The 25,904-nt window shown below is 52.4% G+C and overlaps 1 protein-coding gene across 3 annotated transcripts in view; it reads left to right on the top strand.

Annotated features, from left to right (window-relative positions):
- The first annotated feature begins 2,021 nt into the window (after nt 1–2,021).
- The window catches only part of PPP1R16A (protein phosphatase 1 regulatory subunit 16A), a 38,614-nt gene continuing 14,731 nt past the window's right edge, over nt 2,022–25,904 (top strand). The window contains exons 1-9 of one of the 3 annotated variants that reach the window (XM_071419135.1): nt 2,022–2,133; nt 9,617–10,126; nt 16,085–16,155; nt 22,285–22,430; nt 23,442–23,545; nt 23,641–23,768; nt 25,290–25,415; nt 25,509–25,584; nt 25,681–25,810. In XM_071419135.1, the coding sequence (XP_071275236.1) occupies nt 9,838–10,126; nt 16,085–16,155; nt 22,285–22,430; nt 23,442–23,545; nt 23,641–23,768; nt 25,290–25,415; nt 25,509–25,584; nt 25,681–25,810 (1,070 nt within the window). In that variant the 5' untranslated portion in view covers nt 2,022–2,133; nt 9,617–9,837. The other 2 variants (XM_071419134.1, XM_071419133.1) reach the window with 2 other exon arrangements.

Genomic DNA, 25,904 nt, shown 5'->3' on the forward strand with positions numbered 1-25,904 from the left:
CCAGTTTGCTCCCAGTCCCTCCCAGTCCATCCCAGTTCATCCCAGTCCGTCCCAGTCCCTCCCAGTTTGGACCAGTTTGGTCTCAATCCATCCCAGTCTGTCCCAGTCCCTCCCAGTCCATCCCAGTCCCTCCCAGTTTAATCCCAGTTTGTCCCAGTTCTTCCCAGCCCCTCCCACTTTGGAACCAGTTTGGTCCCAGTTTGATCCCAGTCTGTCCCAGTTTGCTCCCAGTCCATCCCACTCTGTCCCAGTCCATCCCAGCCACTCCCAGTTCAATCCCAGTTTGTTCCCAGTCCCTCCCAGTTCAATCCCAGTTTGGCCCCAGTCCATCCCAGCCACTCCCAGTCCCTCCCAGTTTGCATCAGTTTGGTCCCAATTTGTCCCAGTTTGGTCCCAGTCCCTCCCAGTTTGGACCAGTTTGGTCTCAATCCATCCCAGTCTGTCCCAGTCCCTCCCAGTCCATCCCAGTCCCTCCCAGTTTAATCCCAGTTTGTCCCAGTTCTTCCCAGCCCCTCCCACTTTGGAACCAGTTTGGTCCCAGTTTGATCCCAGTCTGTCCCAGTCCATCCCACTCTGTCCCAGTCCATCCCAGTCCCTCCCAGTTCAATCCCAGTTTGGCCCCAGTCCATCCCAGCCACTCCCAGTTTGCGTCAGTCTGTCCCAGTTTGGACCAGTTTTCTCCCAGTCCCTCCCAGTCCCTCCCAGTTTGGCCCCAGTCACTCCCAGTTTGCTCCCAGTTCATTAATTGGGATTTGGGATTTGGGATTTGGGGTTTGGGGTTTGGGATTTGGGATTTGAGGGAATTCAGTGGTTTGGGATTTGGGGTTTGGGGTTTGGGATTTGAAGGAATTCAGGGATTTGGGATTTGGGGGAATTCAGGGATTTGGGATTTGGGGTTTGAGGGAATTCAGGGATTGGGGTTTGGGGATTTGGGATTTGGGGTTTGGGGTTTGGAATTTGGGATTTGGGATTTGAGAGAATTCAGGGATTTGGGGTTTGAGGTTTGGGGTTTGGGATTTGGGGGAATTCAGGGATTTGGGGTTTGAGGTTTGGGGTTTGGGATTTGGGGGAATTCAGGGATTTGGGGTTTGAGGGAATTCAGGGATTGAGGATTTGGGGTTTGAGATTTGGGGTTTGGGATTTGGAGTTTGGGATTTGGGGGAATTCAGGGGGTTGGGATTTGGGGTTTGGGATTGGGGTTTGGGATTTGGGATTTGAGGGAATTCAGTGGTTTGGGATTTGGGGTTTGGGATTTGGGGTTTGAGGTTTGGGATCTGGGGGAATTCAGGGATTTGGGATTTTGGGGGTTTGGGATTTGGGATTTGGGGTTTGGGATTTAAGGGATTTCAGGCATTTGGGATTTGGGGTTTGGGATTTGGGGTTTGGGATTTGAGGGAATTCAGGGATTTGGGATTTGGTATTGGGAGAAATCAGGGATTTGGGAGATTTGGGATTTGGGGGATTTGGGGTATCCAGGGGTTTGGGATTTGAGGGGTTCAGAGTTTGAGATTTTGGGGTTTGGGATTTGGGGGGTGGAATTTGGGGTTTGGGATTTGGGGTTCAGGGACTGGGATTTGGGGGATTGGGGTTGGGGGGTTCCCGGGTTTGGGATTTGGAGGAATTCAGGGGTCTGGGGTTGGGATTTGGGGGTTTCAGGGATTGGGATTTTGAGGTTCCCATTCTTGGGGGGGGCTGCAGGGATTTGGGAGTGGGAATTGAGGCTCAGGTGTCTCCCATTCATACCCTAAAGGAATTTTCCCCTCTTGAGAGCCTTCAAATGCCTTGGGGAGGACACAACCACACCGGAGTGGAGACCCCAAATCCCTCAGGGTGGATCCCAAACTTTGCGACCCCAAAAAACCCAAAAAAAATCCCCAAAATTTTGCGTTGTCATTCCCGCTCTGCCCGCCAGGGAGCGCCGCTTCTCGCCCCGTCCGCCATCTTGAGTGTGGCGCGGCACTTCCGGGTTGGCCGTCACTCACTTCCGGGTTTGCCGTCACTCACTTCCGGCGTCACCGGAAGTGGCGGGGTCGCCATGGCGACGGCCCCGCCTGTGGCAGCGGCGGGCGCGGCCCGAGGGCGCGGCGGGGACAGCGAGGGGACAACGAGGGGACAACGCGGGGGACAGCGCCGGTAACGGGAGCGGCGACACCGCGGGGACAGCGCGGGGGGAGCTGGGGGTGAGGGGGAGCCGGTGGAAGGGGGGGGAGCGGGAAGGGGCCGGACAAAATGGCGGCGACGTGAGGGGCGGCCTGAGGGGGGCGCGGGGACATGGCGGGAACTGGGAGGGGACCGTGAGGGGACTTTGGGGACACAGGGGGGTTTGGAGACACAGAGGGGACTTTGGGGACATGGAGGAGACCGTGAGGGGACTTTTGGGACATGGCGGGGACTTTGGAAACTTTGGGGACATGGCGGGGACCGTGAAGGGACTTTGGGGACCGTGGGGGGACGTTGGGGACATGGCGGGGACTTGGGAGACTTTGGGGACATGGAGGGGACCGTGAGAGGACTTTGGGGACCGTGAGGGGACTTTGGGGACCGTGAGGGGACTTTGGAAACTTTGGGGACATGGCGGGGACCGTGAGGGGACTTCGGAGACTTTGGGGACTTGGGAGACTTTGGGGACTTTGGAGACTTTGGGGACATGGAGGGGACCGTGTGGGGACTTTGGGGACACTGAGGGGACTTTGGGGACCGTGAGGGGACTTTGGGGACTTTGGGGACATGGCGGGGACCGTGAGGGGACTTCGGGGACCGTGAGGGGACTTTGGGGACATGGCGGGGACTTGAGAGACTTCGGGGACATGGAGGGGACCGTGAGGGGACTTTGGGGACATGGCGGGGACCGTGAGGGGACTTCGGAGACTTTGGGGGCTTTGGGGACATGGCGGGGACTTTGGGGACATGGAGGGGACCGTGAGAGGACTTTGGAGACCGTGAGGCGACTTTGGAAACTTTGGGGACTTTGGGGACCGTGAGGGGACTTTGGGGACATGGCGGGGACCGTGAGGGGACCGTGGGGGGACTTTGGGGACCGTGAGGGGACTTTGGAAACTTTGGGGACTTTGGGGACATGGCGGGGACCGGGAGGGGACTTCGGGGATATGGCGGGGACGTTGGGGACTTTGGGGACATGGCGGGGACCGTGAGGGGACTTTGGAAACTTTGGGGACTTGGGGGACGTGGCGGGCACCGTGAGGGGACTTTGGGGACTTTGGGGACCGTGAGGGGACTCTGGGGGCACAGAGGAGTTTGGAGACACAGAGGGGACTTTGGGGACATGGAGGAGACCGTGAGGGGACTTTGGGGACCGTGAGGGGACTTTGGGGACATGGCGGGGACTTGGGAGACTTTGGGGACTTTGGGGACTTTGGGGACATGGCGGGGACCGTGAGGGGACTTTGGGGACCGTGAGGGGACTTTGGGGACACAGAGGAGTTTGGAGACACAGAGGGGACTTTGGGGACATGGAGGAGACCGTGAGAGGACTTTGGGGACCGTGAGGGGACTTTGGGGACCGTGAGGGGACTTTGGAAACTTTGGGGACTTTGGGGACATGGCGGGCACCGTGAGGGGACTTTGGGGACCGTGAGGGGACCGTGAGGGGACTTTGGGGACCGTGAGGGGACTTTGAGGACATGGAGGGGACCGTGAGGGGATTTTAGGGACCGTGAGGGGACCTTGAGGACACAGAGGGGGTTTGGGGACACAGGGGGGACTTTGGGGACGTGGAGGGGACCGTGAGGGGACTTTGGGGACTCTGGGGACCGTGAGGGAACTTTGGAGACTTTGGGGACTTTGGGGACCGTGCGGGGACTTTGGGGACTTTGGGGACATGGCGGGGACCGTGAGGGGACTTTGGGGACCGTGAGGGGACTTTGGGGACATGGCGGGGACCGTGAGGGAACTTTGAGCACCGTGAGGGGACTTTGGGGACATGGCGGGGACTTGGGAGACTTTGGGGACCGTGAGGGGACTTTGAAAATTTTGGGGACTTTGGGGGCTTTTGGGACATGGAGGGGACCGTGAGGGGACTTTGGGGACATGGCGGGGACCGTGAGGGGACTTCGGGGACTTTGGGGACATGGCGGGGACCGTGAAGGGACTTTGGGGACCGTGAGGGGACTTTGGGGACACTGAGGGGGTTTGGGGACATGGAGGGGACTTTGGGGACATGGAGGGGACTTTGGGGACACAGGGGGGACTTTGGGGACGTGGAGGGGGCTCTGGGGACCGTGAGGGGACTTTGAGGACATGGAGGAGACCGTGAGGGGACTTTGGGGACTTTGGAGACTTTGGGGACATGGCGGGGACCGTGAGGGGACTTTGGGGACATGGAGGGGACCGTGAGGGGACTTTGGAGACTTTGGGGACATGAAGGCGACATGGAGGGGACCGTGAGGGGACTTTGGGGACACAGGGGGGTTTGGAGACACAGAGGGGACTTTGGGGACATGGCGGGGACCGTGAGGGGACTTCGAGGATATGGCGGGGACGTTGGGGACTTTGGGGACATGGAGGGGACCGTGAGGGGACTTTGGGGACACAGAGGGGACTTTGGGGACTGTGAGGGGACTTTGGGGACATGGAGGGGACTTTGGGGACATGGAGGGGACCGTGAGGGGAATCTGGGGACACAGAGGGGACTTTGGGGACCGTGAGGGGACTTTGGGGACATGGAGGGGACTTTGGGGACACAGGGGGGACTTTGGGGACCGTGAGGGGACTTTGGGGACATGGAGGGGACTTTGGGGACATGGAGGGGACTTTGGGGACACAGGGGGGACTTTGGGGACTTTGGGGACATGGAGGGGACTTTGGGGACAGAGTTGGGGACAGGTTCCAGGTTTGGGGTGGGTTGGGGACAAGGGGGTGGGGGGGGCTTGGGGACATCTGGGGTGGCCCTGGGGACATTGAGAGTCCCCTTGGGCAATTTTGGGGCTGTTTTGAGCAATTTTGGGGCTTTTTTAGGAATTTTAGAATTTCCAACAAAAACTGGATTTGGTTTGGTTTGGTTTTCCAAAAATTTCCAATTTTTTTTTTGGTTTCTTTTGGGAATTCCATTCAGTTTTGAGGCCAATCCCAGTTTAGGAAAACCAAAACCAAAAAATACCAAAAAATTCCAAATTTTTTTTAGGAATTTTGGTTGGATTTGAGGTCAATCCCAATTTAGGAAAAACAAACAAAAAAAAATTTAAAAATTCCAAATTTTTTTAGGAATTCTGGGTGGATTTGGGACCAATCCCAATTTAGAAAACCAAAACCAAAAGAATTCAAAAATTCCAAATTTTTTTAGGAATTCTGGGTGGATTTGGGGCCAATTCCAACTTAGGAAAACCAAAACCAAAAAATTCCAAATTTTTTTTCGGAATTCTGGGTGGATTTGAGGCCAATCCCATTTTAGGAAAACCAAACCAAAAAAATTCCAAAAATTCCAAATTTTTTTAGGAATTCTGGGTGGATTTGAGGTCAAACAAAACCAAAAAAATTCGAAAATTCCAAATTTTTTTTAGGAATTTTTTGTGGATTTGGGGGCAATCCCAATTTAGGAAAACCAAAAAATTCAAAAATTCCAAATTTTTTTAGGAATTCTGGGTGGATTTGAGGTCAATCCCAACTTAGGAAAACCAAAACCAAAAAATTCCAAAAAATTCCAAAAAATTCCAAAAATTCCAATTTTTTTTAGGAATTCTGGGTGGATTTGAGGTCAATCCCAACTTAGGAAAACCAAAACCAAAAAATTCCAAAAAATTCCAAAAAATTCCAAAAAATTCCAAAAAATTCCAAAAAATTCCAAAAAAATTCCAAAAAATTCCAAAAAATTCCAAATTTTTTTAGGAATTCTGGGTGGATTTGAGGCCAATCCCAATTTAGGAAAACCAAAACAAAAAAAATTCAAAAATTCCAAATTTTTTTAGGAATTTTGGTTGGATTTGAGGCCAATCCCAATTTAGGAAAATCAAAGCAAAAAAATTCAAAAATTCCAAATTTTTTTTTAGGAATTCTGGGTGGATTTGAGGCCAATCCCAATTTCGAAAAACCAAAACAAAAAAATTCCAAAAAATTCCAAAAAATTCCAAAAAATTCCAAATTTTTTTAGGAATTCTGGGTGGATTTGAGGCCAATCCCAATTTAGGAAAACCAAAAAAATTCCAAAATTCCAAATTTTTTTAGGAATTCTGGGTGGATTTGAGGCCAATCCCATTTTAGGAAAACCAAAACCAAAAAATTCCAAAAAATTCCAAAAAATTCCAAAAAATTCCAAAAAATTCCAAAATTTTTTAGGAATTCTGGGTGCATTTGAGGCCAATCCCAATTTAAGAAAACCAAAGCAAAAAATTTTAAAATTCCAAATTTTTTGGGGAATTTTGGTTGGATTTGAGGTCAATCCCAATTTAGGAAAACCAAAACCAAAAAAATTTTAAAATTCCAAATTTTTTTAGGAATTTTGGGTGGATTTGGGGCCAATCCCAATTTAGAAAAACAAAAAAATTCAAAAATTCCAAATTTTTTTGGGAATTTTGGGTGGATTTGAGTTCAATCCCAATTTAGGAAAAACAAAACCAAAAAAATTTTAAAATTCCAAAAAATTCCAATTTTTTTAGGAATTCTGGGTGCATTTGAGGTCAATTCCAATTTAGGAAAACCAAAACCAAAAAATTTTAAAATTCCAAATTTTTTTAGGAATTCTGGGTGGATTTGAGGCCAATCCCAACTTAGGAAAACCAAAACCAAAAAATTTAAAAATTCCTTTTTTTTTAGGAATTCCGGTCAGATCCAAGGTCAATTCTGGCTTTAAAAAATTCCATATTTTTTTTTGAGGAATTCTGGGTGGATTTGAGGTCAATCCCAGCTTAGCAAAACCAAAAAATTCCAATTTTTTTTTAGGAATTCTGTTTAGATTCGAGACCAATCCCAACCTAGGCAAACCAAACCCAAACAATTCCAATTTTTCTTTGGAATTCTGTTTAGATTTGAGGCCAATCCCAGTTTAGGAAAACCAAACCAAAAAAATTCTAAAATTCCAAATTTTTTTTAGGAATTCTGGTCGGATTTGAGGCCAATCCCAATTTAGAAAAACCAAAAAATTCCAAAAAATTCCAAATTTTTTTAGGAATTCTGTTTTGATTTGAGGTCAATCCCAGCTCAGGAAAACCAAAACCAAAAAATTCAAAAAATCCAAATTTTTTTAGGAATTTTGGGTGGATTCGAGGTCAATCCCAATTTAGAAAAACCAAAAAATTCAAAAATTCCAAATTTTTTTAGGAATTCTGGGTGGAATTGAGGCCAATCCCAATTTAGGAAAACCAAAACCAAAAAAATTCGAAAATTCCAAATTTTTTTAGGAATTTTGGGTGGATTTGAGGCCAATCCCAATTTAGGAAAACCAAAACCAAAAATTTCCAAAAAAATCCAAAAAATTCCAAAAAATTCCCAATTTTTTTAGGAATTTTGATTGGATTTGAGGCCAATCCCAATTTAGGCAAACCAAAACAAAAAAATTCCAAAAAATTCCAAGAAATTCCAAAGAATTCCAAATTTTTTTAGGAATCTGGGTGGATTTGAGGCCAATCCCAATTTAGGAAAACCAAAAAAATTCAAAAATTCCAAATTTTTTTAGGAATTCTGGGTGCATTCGAGGCCAATCCCAACTTAGGAAAACCAAACCAAAAAATTCAAAAATTCCAAATTTTTTTAGGAATTCTGGGTGGATTTGAGGCCAATCCCAACTTAGGAAAACTAAAACAAAAAAAATTCCAAAAATTCCAATTTTTTTTGGGAATTCTCGCTGGAATTGAGTTCAATCCCAACTTAGGAAAACCAAACCAAAAAAATTTGAAAATTCCAAATTTTTTTAGGAATTCTGGGTGGATTCGACACCAATCCCAATTTAGGAAAACCAAAAAAATTCAAAAATTCCAAATTTTTTTAGGAATTCTGTTTGGATTTGAGGCCAATCCCAATTTAGGAAAACCAAAACCAAAAAATTCAAAAATTCCAAATTTTTTTAGGAATTCTGGGTGGATTTGAGGTCAATCCCAATTTAGGAAAATCAAAACCAAACCAAAAAGTTCCAAATTTTTTTGGAATTCTGGTTGGATTCAAGGTCAATCCCAATTTAGGAAAACCAAAAAAATTCAAAAATTCCAAATTTTTTTAGGAATTTTGGTTGGATTTGAGGTCAATCCCAACTTAGGAAAACCAAAACCAAAAAATTCCAAAAAATTCCCAAAAATTCCCAAAAATTCCAAAAATTCCAAATTTTTTTAGGAATTCTGGGTGGATTTGAGGCCAATCCCAATTTAGGAAAACCAAAACCAAAAAATTCCAAAAAATTCCAAAAAATTCCAATTTTTTTAGGAATTCTGTTTGGATTTTAGGTCAATCCCAATTTAGAAAAACCAAAAAATTCAAAAAAATTCAAAAAAATTCAAAAATTCCAAATTTTTTTAGGAATTCTGGGTGGATTTGAGGCCAATCCCAATTTAGGAAAACCAAAACCAAAAAATTCCAAAAAATTCCAAATTTTTTTAGGAATTTTGGTTGGATTCGAGGCCAATCCCAACTTAGGAAAACCAAAACCAAAAAATTCCAAAAAATTCCAAAAAATTCCAAATTTTTTTAGGAATTCTGGGTGGATTTGATGCCAATTCTGGCTTAGGAAAACCAAACCAAAAAATTCCAAAAAATTCCAAAAAAATCCAAAAAATTCCAAAAAATTCCCAATTTTTTTAGGAATTTTTTGTGGATTTGAGGCCAATCCCAATTTAGGAAAACCAAAACCAAAAATCCAAAAATTCCAAATTTTTTTAGGAATTTTGGTTGGATTCGAGGCCAATCCCATCTTAGGAAAACCAAAAAATTCAAAAATTCCAAATTTTTTTAGGAATTCTGGGTGGATTTGAGGCCAATCCCAACTTAGGAAAACCAAACCAAAAAATTCCAATTTTTTTTTAGGAATTCTGTTTAGATTTGAGGCCAATCCCAACCCAGGCAAACCAAACCCAAACAATTCCAATTTTTCTTTGGAATTCTGTTTAGATTTGAGGCCAATCCCAGTTTAGGAAAACCAAAACAAAAAATAATTTAAAATTTCAATTTTTTTTAGGAATTCTGGGTGGATTTGAGGTCAATCCCAATTTAGAAAAACCAAAAAATTCAAAAATTCCAAATTTTTTTAGGAATTCTGGGTGGAATTGAGGCCAATCCCAACTTAGGCAAACCAAAACCAAAAAAATTTAAAAATTCCAAATTTTTTTAGGAATTCTGGTGGGATTTGAGGCCAATCCCAACTTAGGAAAACCAAACCAAAAAAAATTTAAAAATTCCAAATTTTTTTAGGAATTCTGGTTGGATTTGAGGCCAATCCCGGCTTAGGAAACCCAAAAAATTCCAGGTTTTTTTTAGGAATTCCATTTGAATTCCAGGCCAACCCCGCCTTAGGCGAACCAAACCCAAAAAATTCCAGGTTTTTTTAGGAATTCCATTTGAATTCCAGGCCAACCCCGCCTTAGGCGAACCGGCCCAACCGGCAGCGCCGGCTCCGGGCCGGGATTTGTCTCCGTGGGTTGGGATTTTTCCCTCTCCCTCTTTTGCTTTTCCCTCTCCTTAGGATTCACCCCGTGGAATCTCCCCGAACCTTTCGGATCCTCCGGCCGCCGCGGAACGCCGGAAAACCGGGACAATTCGCCATCAAACCCCAAAAACTTCGGGAAATTCGGGAAATTTTGGAGATGCTTCCCAATCTTTGCCGCTCGCCGGGATAAACCCGACGCCCATGCTGCCTCTTCCGGGCCTCATTGCCGAGCTTTTCCCGGTGAATCCGGGGCGGCCATGGCGGAGCACCGGGAGCTGCTGGCCGAGATGGCGGCGGTGGCGCGGCTCGGCACCCCCGAGAGGCTGCGGCACGCCCGGAGGCGCCGGGCCCAGCAGCTCAAACGGTGGGCGCAGGCCCAGAGGGACGGCCCGGCCGTGCCCGGCGATGATGATGATGATGATGATGATGATGATGATGGAACGGGAGGGGAGAGGAAGAGGAGGAGGAGGAGGAGGAAGAAGAGGGTGACGTTCCCGGCCAGCGTGCGGCTGCTGGAGGCGGCGGCGCGGCACGACGCCGAGGAAGGTGGGGAAAAAGCGGGAATTCCGTGGGGGGTGGTTGGGATTGGGGGGATTGGGAGGGGAGGGGATGGGGGGGATCTGGTGGGATCATTGGAGGGGTTGGTGGGGTGGGCGTGGTTCCTTTGGGATGCTTGGAATTGGCACCGGGATCATTGGAATTGGCACTGGGATGCTTGGAATTGGCATTGGGATGCTTGGAATTGGCACTGGGATCCTTGGAGGGGTTTTTGGGATGGTCACAGTTCCTTTGGGATCCTTGGAAGCACCATCGGGATCCTTGGAATTGGCACCGGGATCCTTGGAGGGGTTGTTGGGATTGGTCATGGTTCCTTTGGGATCCTTGGAATTGGCTTTGGAATATTTGGAATTGCCACTGGGATCCTTGGAATTGCCACTGGGATCCTTGGAATTGCCACTGGGATCCTTGGAATTGCCACTGGGATCCTTGGAGGGGTTGTGGGGGTGGTTGTGATTCCATTGGGATCCTTGGAATTGCCACTGGGATGCTGGGAATTGCCTTTGGGATGCTTGGAATTGGCACTGGGATCCTTGGAATTGCCATTGGAATATCTGGAATTGGCTTTGGAATCCTTGGAGGGGTTGTTGGGGTCGGTCACGGTTCCTTTGGGATCCTTGGAATTGGCTTTGGAATATTTGGAGTTGCCATTGGGATCCTTGGGAGGGGTTGTTGGGATTGGTGTGGTTCCTTTGGGATCCTTGGAATTGGCACTGGGATGCTTGGAATTGGCTTTGGAATATTTGGAGTTGCCATTGGGATCCTTGGAGGGGTTGTTGGGGTTGGTGTGGTTCCTTTGGGATCTTTGGAATTGGTTTTGGAATATTTGGAATCGCCACTGGGATCCTTGGAATTGCCACTGGGATCGTTGGAATTGCCACTGGAATGCTTGGGAGGGTTGCTGGGATTGGTGTGGTTCCTTTGGGATCCTTGGAAGCGCCCTCAGAATCCTTGGAATTGCCATTGAGATCCTTGGAATTGGCACCGGGATCCCTGGAGGAGTTGTTGGGATTGGTGTGGTTCCATTGGGATCCTTGGAATTGGTTTTGGAATATTTGGGATTTCCATCGGGATCCTTGGAGGGGTTGTTGGGATTGGTGTGGTTCGTTTGGGATCCTTGGAATTGGCACTGGGATCCTTGGAATTGGCACTGGGATCCTTGGAATTGGCACTGGGATGCTCGGAATTGGCACTGGGATCCTTGGAATTGCCATTGGAATATCTGGAATTGGCTTTGGAATCCTTGGAGGGGTTGTTGGGGTGGTTGTGGTTTCTTTGGGATGTTTGGAATTTGCCATTGGGATCATTGGGGGGGTTGTTGGGATGGTCACGGTTCCTTTGGGATGCTTGGAATTGGCACCGGGATCATTGGAATTGGCACCGGGATCCTTGGGATTTCCATTGGGATCCTTGGAGGGGTTTTTGGGATTGGCGTGGTTCCTTTGGGATGCTTGGAATTGCCATCGGAATCCTTGGAATTGCCACTGGGATCCCTGGAATTGCCATCAGGATCCTTGGAATTGGCACCAGGATCCCTGGAAGGGTTGTTGGGATTGGTCACAGTTCCATTGGGATTCTTGGAATTGGCACTGGGATCCTTGGAGGGGTTCTTGGGGTGGTTGTGGTTCCATTGGGATCCTTGGAATTGGCACCGGGATCCTTGGAATTGCCATTGGGATGCTTGGAGGGGTTGCTGGGATTGGTCACAGTTCCTCTGGGATCCTTGGAATTGCCTTTGGAATATCTGGAATTGGCACTGGGATCCGTGCAGGGGTTGTTGGGGTGGTTGTGATTCCATTGGGATCCTTGGAAGGGTTGTTGGGATTGGTCACGGTTCCTTTGGGATCCTTGGAATTGCCACTGGGATCCTTGGAATTGCCACTGGGATCCTTGGAATTGGTGCTGGGATCATTTGAATTGGCACCGGGATCCTTGGAATTGGCACCGGGATCATTGGAGGGGTTGGTGGGGTGGGCGTGGTTCCTTTGGGATCCTTGGAATTGCCTTTGGAATATTTAGGATTTCCATTGGGATCCTTGGAGGGGTTGTTGGGATCGATCACGGTTCCTTTGGAATCCTTGGAATTGGCACTGGGATCATTGGAATTGCCATTGGAATCCTTGGGATTTCCATTGGGATCCTTGGAGGGGTTGCTGGGATTGGTGTGGTTCCTTTGGGATTCTTGGAAGCGCCCTCAGAATCCTTGGAATTGCCATTGAGATCCTTGGAATTGGCACCGGGATCCCTGGAGGGGTTGTTGGGATTGGCGTGGTTCCCGTGGGATCCTTGGAATTTGCTTTGGGATCCTTGGAATTGCCTTTGGATCCTTGGAATTGCCACCAGGATCCTTGGAATTGCCACCAGGATCCTTGGAATTGCCACTGGCATCCTTGGGTGGGGTTTTTGGGATGGTCATGGTTCCATTGGGATCCTTGGAATTGGTTTTGGAATATTTGGAATTGCCATCGGGATCCTTGGAATTGCCTTTGGGATCCTTGGAGGGGCTGTTGGGGTGGTCATGGCTCCGTTGACATCCTTGGAATTGCCACCGGAATCCTTGGAATTGCCAGTGGGATCCTTGGAAGCGCCCTCGGAATCTTTGGAATTTCCATCAGGATCCTTGGAGGGGCTGTTGGGATGGTCACGGTTCCTTTGGGATCCCTGGAATTGGCACCGGGATCATTGGAATTGGCACTGGGATGCTTGGAATTGTCATCGGGATCATTGGAGGGGTTGTTGGGGTGGTTGTGGTTCCTTTGGGATCCTTGGAATTGCCATTGGAATATTTGGGATTGCCATTGGGATCCTTGGAGGCATTGTTGGGGTGGTTGGGGTTCCATTGGGATCCTTGGAATTCCTTGGAATTGCCACTGGGATCATTGGAATTGCCACTGGGATCCTTGGAGGGGTTGTGGGGGTGGTTGTGATTCCATTGGGATCCTTGGAATTGCCACTGGGATGCTGGGAATTGCCATTGGGATCCTTGGAGGGGTTGTTGGGGTTGGTGTGGTTCCTTTGGGATCTTTGGAATTGGTTTTGGAATATTTGGAATTGCCACTGGGATCCTTGGAATTGCCACTGGGATGCTGGGAATCGCCATTGGGATGCTTGGAATTGCCACTGGGATCCTTGGAATTGGCACTGGGATGCTGGGAATCGCCATTGGGATGCTTGGAATTGCCACTGGGATCCTTGGAATTGCCACTGGAATGCTTGGGAGGGTTGCTGGGATTGGTGTGGTTCCTTTGGGATCCTTGGAAGCGCCATCAGAATCCTTGGAATTGCCATTGAGATCCTTGGAATTGGCACCGGGATCTTTGGAGGCGTTGTTGGGATTGGTGTGGTTCCCGTGGGATCCTTGGAATTGGCACTGGGATCCTTGGAATTGCCATTGGAATATTTGGGATTGCCACCGGGATTCATGGAAGAGTTGTTGGGGTGATCACGGTCCCTTTGGGATCCTCAGGAATGTCTTTGGAATCCTTGGAATTGCCATCGGGATCCTTGGAATTGCCATTGGGAACCCCTGGAATTGGCACTGGGATCCTTGGAGGGGTTGCTGGGATTGGTCACAGTTCCTTTGGGATCCTTGGAAGCGCCATTGGGATCCTTGGAATTGCCTTTGGGATCCTTGGAGGGGTTGTTGGGATTCGTGTGGTTCCTTTGGGATCCTTGGAAGAGCCCTCGGAATCCTTGGAATTGCCATTGGAATATCTGGAATTGGCTTTGGAATCCTTGGAGGGGTTGTTGGGGTGGTCACGGTTCCTTTTGGATCCTTGGAATTGCCTTTGGAATCTTTGGAATTGCCATCGGGATCCGTGGAGGGGTTGTTGGGATTCGTGTGGTTCCTTTGGGATCCTTGGAATTGCCATTGGGATCCTTGGAGAAGTTGTTGGGAGTGGTCACAGTTCCTTTGGGATCCTTGGAATTGCCTTTGAAATATTTGGAATTGCCATTGGGATCCTTGGAATTGGCACTGGGATCCTTGGAGGGGTTGTTGGGATGGTCACGGCTCCTTTGGGATCCTCGGGAATGTCTTTGGGAGCTTTGGTGGCTCCATTGGGATCCTTGGTTGTTCCATTGGATTCCTTGGAATTGCCGTTGGAATCCTTGGAAAAGCCGTTGGGATGGTCATGGTTCCATTGGGATCCTTAGGAATGTCCTTGGGATACTCAGCAGATCCATTGGGATCCTTGGTGGTTCCATTGGAATCCTTGGAATTTGCCGTTGGAATCCTTGGAATTGCCATTGGGATGCTCGTGGTTCCATTGGGATCCTTGGGAACGTCCTTGGGATATTTGCTGGTTCCAATGGAACCCTTGGAATTGCCTTTGGAATGCTTGGAGTCAGCATTGAGGATCCTTGGAATCGCCGTCGGAATCCTTGGATTCCGTGTGCACGGTCACGGTTCCATTGGGATCCTTGGTGGTTCCATCGGATTCCTTGGAATTTGCCATTGGAATCCTTGGAATTTACCATTGGAATCCTTGGAATTGACGTCGGAATCCTTGGAATCGACATTGGGATTGCCATGGTTCCACTGGGATCCTTGGGAATGTCTTTGGGATACTCAGCAGATCCATTGGGATCCTTGGTGGCTCCATCGGATTCCTTGGAATTTGCCATTGGGATTCCTTGGAATTGACGTCGGAATCCTTGGAATTTGCCATTGGGATGCTCATGGTTCTATTGGGATCCTTGGGAATGTCTTTGGGATATTCAGCAGATCCATTGGAATCCTTGGTGGTTCCATTGGATTCCTTGGAATCGCCATCGGATTCTTTGGAATTTGCCATCAGATTCCTTGGATTCCGTGTGCATGGTCACGGTTCCATTGGGATCCTTGGTTGTTCCATTGGATTCCTTGGTTGTTCCATTGGATTCCTTGGAATCACCCTTGGGATCCTTGGAATTTGCCATTGGGATGGTCATGGTTCCATTGGGATCCTTGGGAATGTCTTTGGGATACTCAGCAGATCCATTGGGATCCTTGGTGGTTCCATTGGATTCCTTGGAATTTGCCATCGGATTCGTTGGAATCACCATTGGGATTCCTTGGAATTGCCATTGGGATCCTTGGTTGTTCCATTGGATTCCTTGGAATTTGCCATCAGATCCTTGGAATTGCTGTTGGATTCCTTGGAATTTGCTGTTGGGATCCTTGGAATTTGCCATTGGGATGGTCATGGTTCCATTGGGATCCTTGGGAATGTCCTTGGGATACTCAGCAGATCCATTGGGATCCTTGGTGGTTCCATTGGATTCCTTGGAATTGCCGTCGGAACCCTTGGAATCGCCTTTGGAATGCTTGGAGTTAGCGTTGAGGATCCTTGGAATCGCCGTCGGAATCCTTGGATTCCGTGTGCACGGTCACGGTTCCACTGGGATCCTTGGTTGTTCCATCGGATTCCTTGGAATTTGCCGTCGGATTCCTTGGAATCGCCGTTGGAATCCTTGGAATTTGCCACTGGAATCCTTGGAATTGCCGTTGGGATGGTCATGGTTCCATTGGAATCCTTTGGAATGTCCTTGGGATACTCAGCAGATCCATTGGATTCCTTGGTGGTTCCATTGGATTCCTTGGAATCACCATTGGGATTCCTTGGAATTGCCATTGGGATCCTTGGTTGTTCCATTGGATTCCTTGGAATTTGCCGTTGGATTCCTTGGAATTTGCCATTGGAATGGTCATGGTTCCATTGGGATCCTTGGGAATGTGTTTGGGATAGTTGATGGTTCCATTGGATTCCTTGGAATCTCCCTTGGGATCCTTGGAATTGCCACTGGGATCCTTGGAATTGCCCTTGGGATCCTTGGCGGTTCCGTTGGATTCCTCGGAATCGCCCTTGGGATCCTCCTCTGTGCTTCCGTCGGGGTTCCCGGTGGCGCCGGCGTTCCCGGCATTCCCGGCATTCCCGGCATTCCCGGCATTCCGTTCCCCCGCAGTCCAGCAGTTCCTGGAGAGCGGGATCAGCCCCGACCTGTGCAACGAGGACGGGCTGACGGCGCTGCACCAGGTACATCCCGGAAACTTCCCGGAAACATCCCCGGAAACATCCCGGAAACATTCCCGGAAACATTCCCAGGATTCCCGGGATTCCCGGAGCTCCGGGGCCGGGTCCTTCCCGGGATCCCACGGGAGGATCTGGGTCCTTCCCGACCCCTGAGCTGATCCTGGTATCCCGGATTGGGGCTCTCCCATCCCAGATCCATCCATTGATCCCAGATCCCGGTGATCCCAAATCCCAGATCCCGATGATCCCAAATCCCAATGATCCCAGTCATCCCAAATCCAGGCCCTTCCCATCCCAGCTCCATCCATTGATCCCAAATCCCAGTGATCCCAAATCCCAGATCCCGGTGATCCCAAATTCCACATCCCAGTGATCCCAGATCCAGGTGTCTCCCATCCCAGATCCATCTATTGATCCCAAATCCCGGTGATCCCAAATCCAGGCCCTTCCCATCCCATCCCATCCCATCCCATCCCATCCCATCCCATCCCATCCCATTAACCGCTGATCCCAGATCCCAGTCATCCCAAATCCAGGCCATTTCCATCCCAGATCCCATCATTCCCAAATCCAGGCCCTTCCCATCCCAGATCCATCCATTGATCCCAGATCCCAGTGATCCCAAATCCAGGCCCTTCCCATCCCAAATCCCAGTGATCCCAAATCCAGGCCTCTCCCATCCCAGCTCCATCCATTGATCCCAAATCCTGCTGATCCCAAATCCCAATGATCCCGGTGATCCCAAATCCAGGTGTCTCCCATCCCAGCTCCATCCATTCATCCCAGACCCTGATGATCCCAAATCCCAGTGATCCCAAATCCAGGCCTCTCCCATCCCAGCTCCATCCATTGACCCCAAATCCAGGCCCTTCCCATCCCAAATCCCACCATTCCCAAATCCAGGCCATTCCTATCCCATCCCAAATCCCAGTGATCCCAGATCCCATCATTCCCACATCCAGGCCCTTCCCATCCCAGTTCTATCCATTGATCCCAAATCCCAGTGATCCCAAATCCAGGTCATTCCCATCCCAGCTCCATCCATTGATCCCAGATCCCAGTGATCCCAGACCCTGATGATCCCAAATGCCATTGATCCCAAATCCAGGTGTTTTCCATCCCAGATCCATCCATTGATCCCAAATCCCGCTGATCCCAAATCCAGACCTTTCCTATCCCAAATCCCAATGATCCCAAATCCAGGCCCTTCCCATCCCATCCCAAATCCTGGTGATCCCAGATCCCGGTGATCCCAAATCCAGGCCCTTCCCATCCCAAATCTCAGTGATCCCAAATCCAGGTGTTTTCCATCCCAGATCCATCCATTGATCCCAAATCCCGCTGATCCCAAATCCAGACCTTTCCCATCCCAAATCCCATCATTCCCAAATCCAGGCCCTTCCCATCCCATCCCAGATCCATCCATTGATCCCAAATCCCGCTGATCCCAAATCCAGACCTTTCCCATCCCAAATCCCAGTGATCCCAAATCCAGGCCCTTCCCATCCCATCCCAAATCCTGGTGATCCCAGGTCCCAGTGATCCCAAATCCAGGTCATTCCCATCCCAGCTCCATCCATTGATCCCAGATCCCAGTGATCCCAGACCCTGATGATCCCAAATGCCATTGATCCCAAATCCAGGTGTTTTCCATCCCAGATCCATCCATTGATCCCAAATCCCGCTGATCCCAAATCCAGACCTTTCCTATCCCAAATCCCAATGATCCCAAATCCAGGCCCTTCCCATCCCATCCCAAATCCTGGTGATCCCAGATCCCGGTGATCCCAAATCCAGGCCCTTCCCATCCCAAATCTCAGTGATCCCAAATCCAGGTGTTTTCCATCCCAGATCCATCCATTGATCCCAAATCCCGCTGATCCCAAATCCAGACCTTTCCCATCCCAAATCCCATCATTCCCAAATCCAGGCCCTTCCCATCCCATCCCAGATCCATCCATTGATCCCAAATCCCGCTGATCCCAAATCCAGACCTTTCCCATCCCAAATCCCAGTGATCCCAAATCCAGGCCCTTCCCATCCCATCCCAAATCCTGGTGATCCCAGGTCCCAGTGATCCCAAATCCAGGTCATTCCCATCCCAGCTCCATCCATTGATCCCAGATCCCAGTGATCCCAGACCCTGATGATCCCAAATGCCATTGATCCCAAATCCAGGTGTTTTCCATCCCAGATCCATCCATTGATCCCAAATCCCGCTGATCCCAAATCCAGACCTTTCCTATCCCAAATCCCAGTGATCCCAAATCCAGGCCCTTCCCACCCCAGCTCCATCCATTGATCCCAGATCCCGGTGATCCCAGATCCCAGTGATCCCAGATTCAGGCCTCTCCCATCCCAGCTCCATCCATTCATCCCAGACCCTGATGATCCCAGGTCCCAGTGATCCCAAATCCAGGCCCTTCCCATCCCAAATCTCAGTGATCCCAAATCCAGGTGTTTTCCATCCCAGATCCATCCATTGATCCCAAATCCCGCTGATCCCAAATCCCAGATCCCATTGATCCCAAATCCCAGTGATCCCAAATCCCAGTGATCCCAAATCCAGGCCCTTCCCACCCCAGCTCCATCCACTGATCCCAAATCCCGCTGATCCCAAATCCCAGATCCCATTGATCCCAAATCCAGGCGTCTCCCATCCCAGATCCATCCATTGATCCCAAATCCTGCTGATCCCAAATCCCAGATCCCAGTGATCCCAAATCCAGGCCATTCCCATCCCAGCTCCATCCATTGATCCCAGACCCTGATGATCCCAAATCCCGGTGATCCCAAATCCAGGCCCTTCCCATCCCAAATCTCAGTGATCCCAAATCCAGGCGTCTCCCATCCCAGATCCATCCATTGATCCCAAATCCCGCTGATCCCAAATCCAGACCTTTCCCATCCCAAATCCCAATGATCCCAAATCCAGGTCCTTCCCATCCCATCCCAAATCCTGGTGATCCCAGGTCCCACTGATCCCAAATCCAGGCCCTTCCCATCACAGATCCATCCATTGATCCCAAATCCCAGTGATCCCAAATCCAGGCCCTTCCCATCCCAAATCCCAATGATCCCAAATCCAGCCCATTCCCATCCCAGCTCCATCCATTGATCCATTGACCCCAAATCCTGCTGATCCCAAATCCCAATGATCCCGGTGATCCCAAATCCAGGTGTTTTCCATCCCAGATCCATCCAGTGATCCCAAATCCCAGTGATCCCAAATCCCAGATCCCAGTGATCCCAAATCCAGGGCATTCCCATCCCATCCCATTAACTGCTGATCCCAGATCCCAGTGATCCCAAATCCAGGCCTTTCCCATCCCAAATCCAAGTCTTTCCCATCCTGTTAATTGGTCATCCCAAATCCCAGTGATCCCAAATCCAGGTCATTCCCATCCCAAATCCCAGTGATCCCAAATCCAGGCCTCTCCCATCCCAGCTCCATCCATTGATCCCAGATCCCAATGATCCCAAATCCAGGCCCTTCCCATCCCATCCCAAATCCCGGTGATCCCAAATCTTGGTGATCCCAAATCCAGGCCCTTCCCATCCCAAACCCCATCATTCCCAAATCCAGGCCCTTCCCATCCCAGATCCCATCATTCCCAAATCCAGGCCCTTCCCATCCCAAACCCCATCATTCCCAAATCCAGGCCCTTCCCATCCCAGATCCCATCATTCCCAAATCCAGGCCATTCCCATCCCGTTAATTGCCGATCCCGATCCCTGATTTCCCAAATCCCTGTTTTTCCCACGCGTCCCCCGTTTCCGGTGATCCCAAATCCTTCCTTATCCCGGGAACCCCAAATCCTTTCCATCCCCGCTCCAGGTCCTTCCCTTCCCCTCTCCCCCCGCTGATCCCAAATCCCGCTGATCCCAAATCCTGCTGATCCCAAATCCCGCTGATCCCAAATCCCGGTGTCCCAAATCCCGCTGATCCCAAATCCCGGCGTCCCCTTTTCCAATCCTTCCCATCCCATTGACCTCGCACCCCGTTCCCAATCCCATCATTCCCAATCCCATTATTCCCAATCCCATTATTGCCAATTCCATTAATCCCAATCCCATTATTCCCAATCCCAATCCCATTATTCCCATTCCCAGTCCCATTGCAATCCCACCATTCCCATTCCCACCATTCCCACCATTCCCAATCCCATTATCCCCAATCCCATTCCCATTCCCATTCCATCCCCAGAGCTGCATCGACGATTCCCTGCCCCTGGTCCGGCTGCTCCTGGACCATTCCCACCATTCCCATTCCATTCCCACCATTCCCAATCCCAATCCCATCATTCCCATAATTCCCAATCCCACCATTCCCTTTCCATTCCCATCATTCCCAATCCCATTCCCAATCCCATCATTCCCATTATTCCCATTCCCATCATTCCCACCATTCCCATCCCATTCCCATTCCCATTCCCACCATTCCCATTACCAATCCCACCATTCCCAATCCCATTCCCATTCCCATTCCATTCCCAGAGCTGCATCCACGATTCCCTGCCCCTGGTCCAGCTGCTCCTGGACCATTCCCACCATTCCCAATCCCAATCCCATCTTTCCCACCATTCCCCATGCATTCCCACCATTCCCAATCCCAATCCCATCATTCCCCATCCCATCATTCCCACCATTCCCAATCCCATTCCCATCCCATTTCCACCATTCCCACCATTCCCATCCCATTCCCAATCCCATTCCCATCATTCCCATTGCCATCATTCCCATCATTTCCAATCCCATTCCCACCATTTCCATTCCCAATCCCAATCCCATCATTCCCATTACCAATCCCATTCCCAATCCCATTCCCAATCCCATTCCCACCATTCCCATCCCATTCCCATTCCATCCCCAGAGCTGCATCAACGATTCCCTGCCCCTGGCCCGGCTCCTCCTGCACCATTCCCACCGTTCCCAATCCCACCATTCCCAATCCCAATCCCACCATTCCCAATCCCATTCCCACCATTCCCAGCATTCCCATCATTCCATTCCCATTCCCATCATTCCCATAATTCCCAATCCCATTCCCAATCCCATCATTCCCACCATTCCAAATCCCACCATTCCCATCATTCCATTCCCATTCCCATCATTCCCATAATTCCCAATCCCATTCCCATCATTCCCACCATTACCAATCCCATCATTCCCACCATTCCCATTCCCATTCCCATCATTCCCATTCCATTCCCATTCCCACCATTCCCATTCCCACCATTCCCAATCCCATTCCCATCCCATTCCCATTCCATTCCCATCATTCCCAGAGCCGCATTCACGATTCCCTGCCCCCTGGTCCAGCTGCTCCTGGACCATTCCCACCATTCCCCTTCCCATTCCCATCCCATTCCCATTCCCATTCCCACCATTCCCATCCCATTCCCCTTCCCACCATTCCCTTTCCATTCCCATCCCATTCCCATCCCATTCCCACCATCCCCAGAGCTGCATCGATGATTCCCTGCCCCTGGCCCGTCTCCTCCTGGACCATTCCCACCATTCCCATTCCCATTCCCACCATTCCCAATCCCATCCCATTCCCAATCCCACCATTCCCATCATCCCAATCCCATTCCATCCCATTCCCATTCCATCCCCAGAGCTGCATCGACGATTACCTGCCCCTGGCCCGGCTCCTCCTGCACCATTCCCACCATTCCCATTCCATTCCCATCATTCCCATTCCATTCCCAGAGCCGCATTCACGATTCCCTGCCCCTTGGTCCAGCTGCTCCTGGACCATTCCCACCATTCCCAATCCCATTCGCATTCCATTCCCAATCCCATCATTCCCACCATTCCCAATCCCATCATTCCCACCATTCCCAATCCCATCATTCCCACCATTCCCATAACTCCCAATCCCATTCCCCTTCCCATCATTCCCATGGTTCCCACATCATTCCCATTACCAATCCCATTCCCAATCCCATTCCCATCCCATTCCCACCATTCCCATTCCCATCCCCATCCCATTATCCCATTCCCATCCCATCCCCAGAGCTGCATCAACGATTCCCTGCCCCTGGCCCGGCTCCTCCTGCACCATTCCCACCATTCCCAATCCCATTCCCACCATTCCCATTCCCACCATTCCCATCCCATCCCCAGAGCTGCATTGACGATTCCCTGCCCCTGGCCCGGCTCCTCCTGGACTCTGGCGCCGACGCCAACGCCCGCGACGCCGAGCTCTGGACCCCGCTGCACGCTGCGGCCACCTGCGGCCACCTGCGCCTGGTGCAGCTGCTGCTCCAGAGGTACCTGGGACACCCCCGGGGACAATGGGGACACCCCCGGGGACACCCCCGGGGACACCCCCGGGGACACCCCCGAGGACACCCCCGAGGACACTGGGGACACCCTCGATGACACCCTCAAGGACAATGGGGACACCCTCGGGGACAATGGGGGACACCCCTGGGGACAATGGGGACACCCTCGGGGACAATGGGGACACACCCGGGGACACCCTCGGGGACACTGGGGACACCCTTGGGGACAATGGGGACACCCTCAGGGACACCCCTGGGGACAATGGGGACACCCACAGGGACACCCCCGGGGACAATGGGGACACCCTCGGGGACACCCTCGGGGACAATGGGGACACCACCACACCACCCACCCCCCCCCCCACCCCCCCCCCCCCCCCCCCCCCCCCCCCGGGGACACCGCCAGGGACAATGGGGACACCCCCGGGGACACTGGGGACACCCTCAGGGACACCCCCGTGGACACTGGGGGACACCCTCGGGGACACTGGGGACACCCCCGGGGACGCCCCCGGGGACAATGAGGACACCCTCGGGGACACCCCCGGGGACACTGGGGACACCCTCAAGGACAATGGGGACACCCTCGGGGGACACCCTCGGGGACACCGGGGACACCTTTGAGGACAATGGGGACACCCTCGGGGACACTCTTGACAATGGGGACACCCCTGGGGACACCCCCGGGGACACCCCCGGGGACAATGGGGACACCCCTGGGGACACTAGGGACACACCCGGGGACAATGGGGACACCCCTGGGGACACTAGGGACACCCTCGGGGACAATGGGGACACCCTGGGGGACACCCACGGGGACACTTACGGGGACAATGGGGACACCCTCGAGGACAACGGGGACACCCTCGGGGACACCGGGGACACCCACGGGGACAATGGGGACGCCCTCGAGGACACCCTCGAGGACAACGGGGACACCCTCGGGGACACCCTCGGGGACACCCCCCCCCAGTGACGCCGGCGCTGTCCCCGCAGCGGCGCCGACCTGCTGGCAGTGAATTCCGACGGGAACATGCCCTACGACCTGTGCGAGGACGAGGCCACGCTGGACTGCCTAGAGAGCGCCATGGCGCGGCAGGGTGGGCACGGGCGGCACCGCCGTCCCCGGGGAGGGCTGGCACCGGTGATGTCACCGATAATGTCACCAATGATGTCACCATTGTCACCTCGGCAGGGATCACGCAGGAGCGCATCGAGGAGGCGCGGGCGGCCACGGAGCGCGCCATGGTGGCCGAGATCCGCGAGCTCGTGCGGCAGGGAAAGGAGCTGGACACGCCCCGGGGACAGCACGGGGGCACCCTGGTGTGTGGGGGTGGCACCCAGGGGACAGCCAGGGGACAGCACGGGGGTGGCACTGAGGGGACAGCACGGGGGTGGCACTGAGGGGACAGCCAGGGGACAGCACTCGGGTGGCACTGAGGGGACAGCCAGGGGACAGCACGGGGGCACCCTGGTGCGCGGGGGTGGCACCGAGGGGACAGCATGGGGACAGCACGGGTGGCACCGAGGGGACAACAGGGGTGGCACCGGGGTGGTGACAGCCAGGGGACAGCGCGGGGGCAGCACTGAGGGGACAGCCAGGGGACAGCACGGGGGCACCCTGGTGCGCGGGGGTGGCACCGAGGGGACAGCATGGGGACAGCACAGGGGTGGCACCGAGGGGACAGCGGGGGTGGCACTGAGGGGACAGCGGGGGTGGCACTGAGGGCACAGCGGGGGTGGCACTGAGGGGACAGCGGGGGTGGCACTGGGGTGGGGACAGCGGGAGCGGCACTGAGGGGACAGCGGGAGCGGCACCGGGGTGGAGGGACAGCATGGGGGGGCACTGGGGCAGGGTGGCACCGGGGTCATTGAGGTGGCACCGGGGTCATTGAGGTGGCATTGAGGGGGCACCGGGGTCATTGAGGGGCATTCAGGTGGCACTGGGGTCGTTGAGGTGACGCCAGGGTCATTGAGGGGGCATTGAGGTCATTGAGGGGGCATTGAGGGGTCATTGAGGTGGCACTGGGTTCATTGAGAGAGCACTGGGGTCATTGAGGTGACACCAGGGTCATTGAGGTGACACCGGGGTCATTGAGATGGCACTGGGGTCATTGGGGGGCACTGGGGTCATTGAGGTGGCACCGGGGTCATTGAGGGGGCATTGAGGTCATGGAGGGGGCATTGAGGGGGCATTGAGGTGGCACCGGGGTCATTGAGGGGATATGGGTGACACTGGGAGGGATCAGGGTGACACTGGGGGTCACTGGGTGGCACTGGGAGTCACTGGGTGAGGGTCCTCATGGCCATGGTGGCACTGGGAGAGGAGCAGGGTGACACTGGGGTCACTGGGAGGGGATTGGGGTGGCACTGGGGTCACTGGGGGTCACTGGGTGGCACTGGGGGTCACTGGGTGAGGATCAGGGTGGCACTGGGGGTCACTGGGGGGTCACTGGCAGGGTCAGGGTGACACTGGGTGGCACTGGGGGGTCACTGGATGAAGATTAGGGTGACATTGGGTGAGGATCAGGATGACACGGGGTCACTGGATCAGGGTGGCACTGGGGTCACTGGGAGGGGATGAGGGTGGCAGTGGGGGAGTCATGGTGTCACTGGAGGTCACTGGGAGGGTCAGGGTGACACTGGGTGAGGATCAGGGTGACAGTGGGGGTCACTGGGAGGGTCAGGGTGACACTGGGTGATGATCAGGGTGGCACTGGGGTTCACTGGGTGACACTGGGAGTGTCACTGTGTGTCACCGGTGGTGTCACCGGGCGAGTCTCACGGCGCCACCCCGGTGCCACCACCACCGCCATTGTCCCTGTCCCTGTCCCCTGTCCCCAGCTGCACGTGGCAGCCGCCCATGGGTACCTGGAGGCGGCCGAGCTGCTGCTGGCACACGGGGCCGGCCCCGCCGCGCCCGACGCCGACGGCTGGCAGCCCCTGCACGCCGCCGCCTGCTGGGGACAGGTGTGTCACCCACACCCTCGGGGACATCCCCTCTGTCCCCGATTTTCCCGATTTTCCCCTTTTTCCACCCGTTTTGTCCCCTCCTTTCTGCAGGTGCAGCTGGCGGAGCTGCTGGTGGCTCACGGCGCCGAGCTGGGCGCCAAATCGCTGCTGGAGGAGACGCCCCTGGGTGGGTCTGGGGACGCTTTGGTGGCACTTTGGTGGCACTTTGGTGGCACTTTGGTGGCACTTTGGTGGCACTTTGGTGACAGGGGTGTTGTCACAGACGTGTGTGGGGATGAGGAGGTCCGGGCCAAGCTGCTGGAGCTGCAGCACAAGCGGGCGGCGGTGCTGAAATGCCAGGAGAGGCACAAATCCCTGCTCCAGAGGAGAACGTCCAGCGCCGGCAGCCGAGGGTGAGGACTGGAGGGGACAACACTGGGGACACCACAGGGGTGGCATTGGGGTGGCACTGGGGTGACACTCAGGGTAGGGTCACAAATCCCTGCT

The sequence above is a fragment of the Agelaius tricolor genome, unplaced genomic scaffold, assembly GCF_023055355.1.
Source record: "Agelaius tricolor isolate 1412-34295 unplaced genomic scaffold, bAgeTri1.0.p SCAF_100, whole genome shotgun sequence".
In the NCBI taxonomy this organism is placed as follows: domain Eukaryota; kingdom Metazoa; phylum Chordata; class Aves; order Passeriformes; family Icteridae; genus Agelaius; species Agelaius tricolor.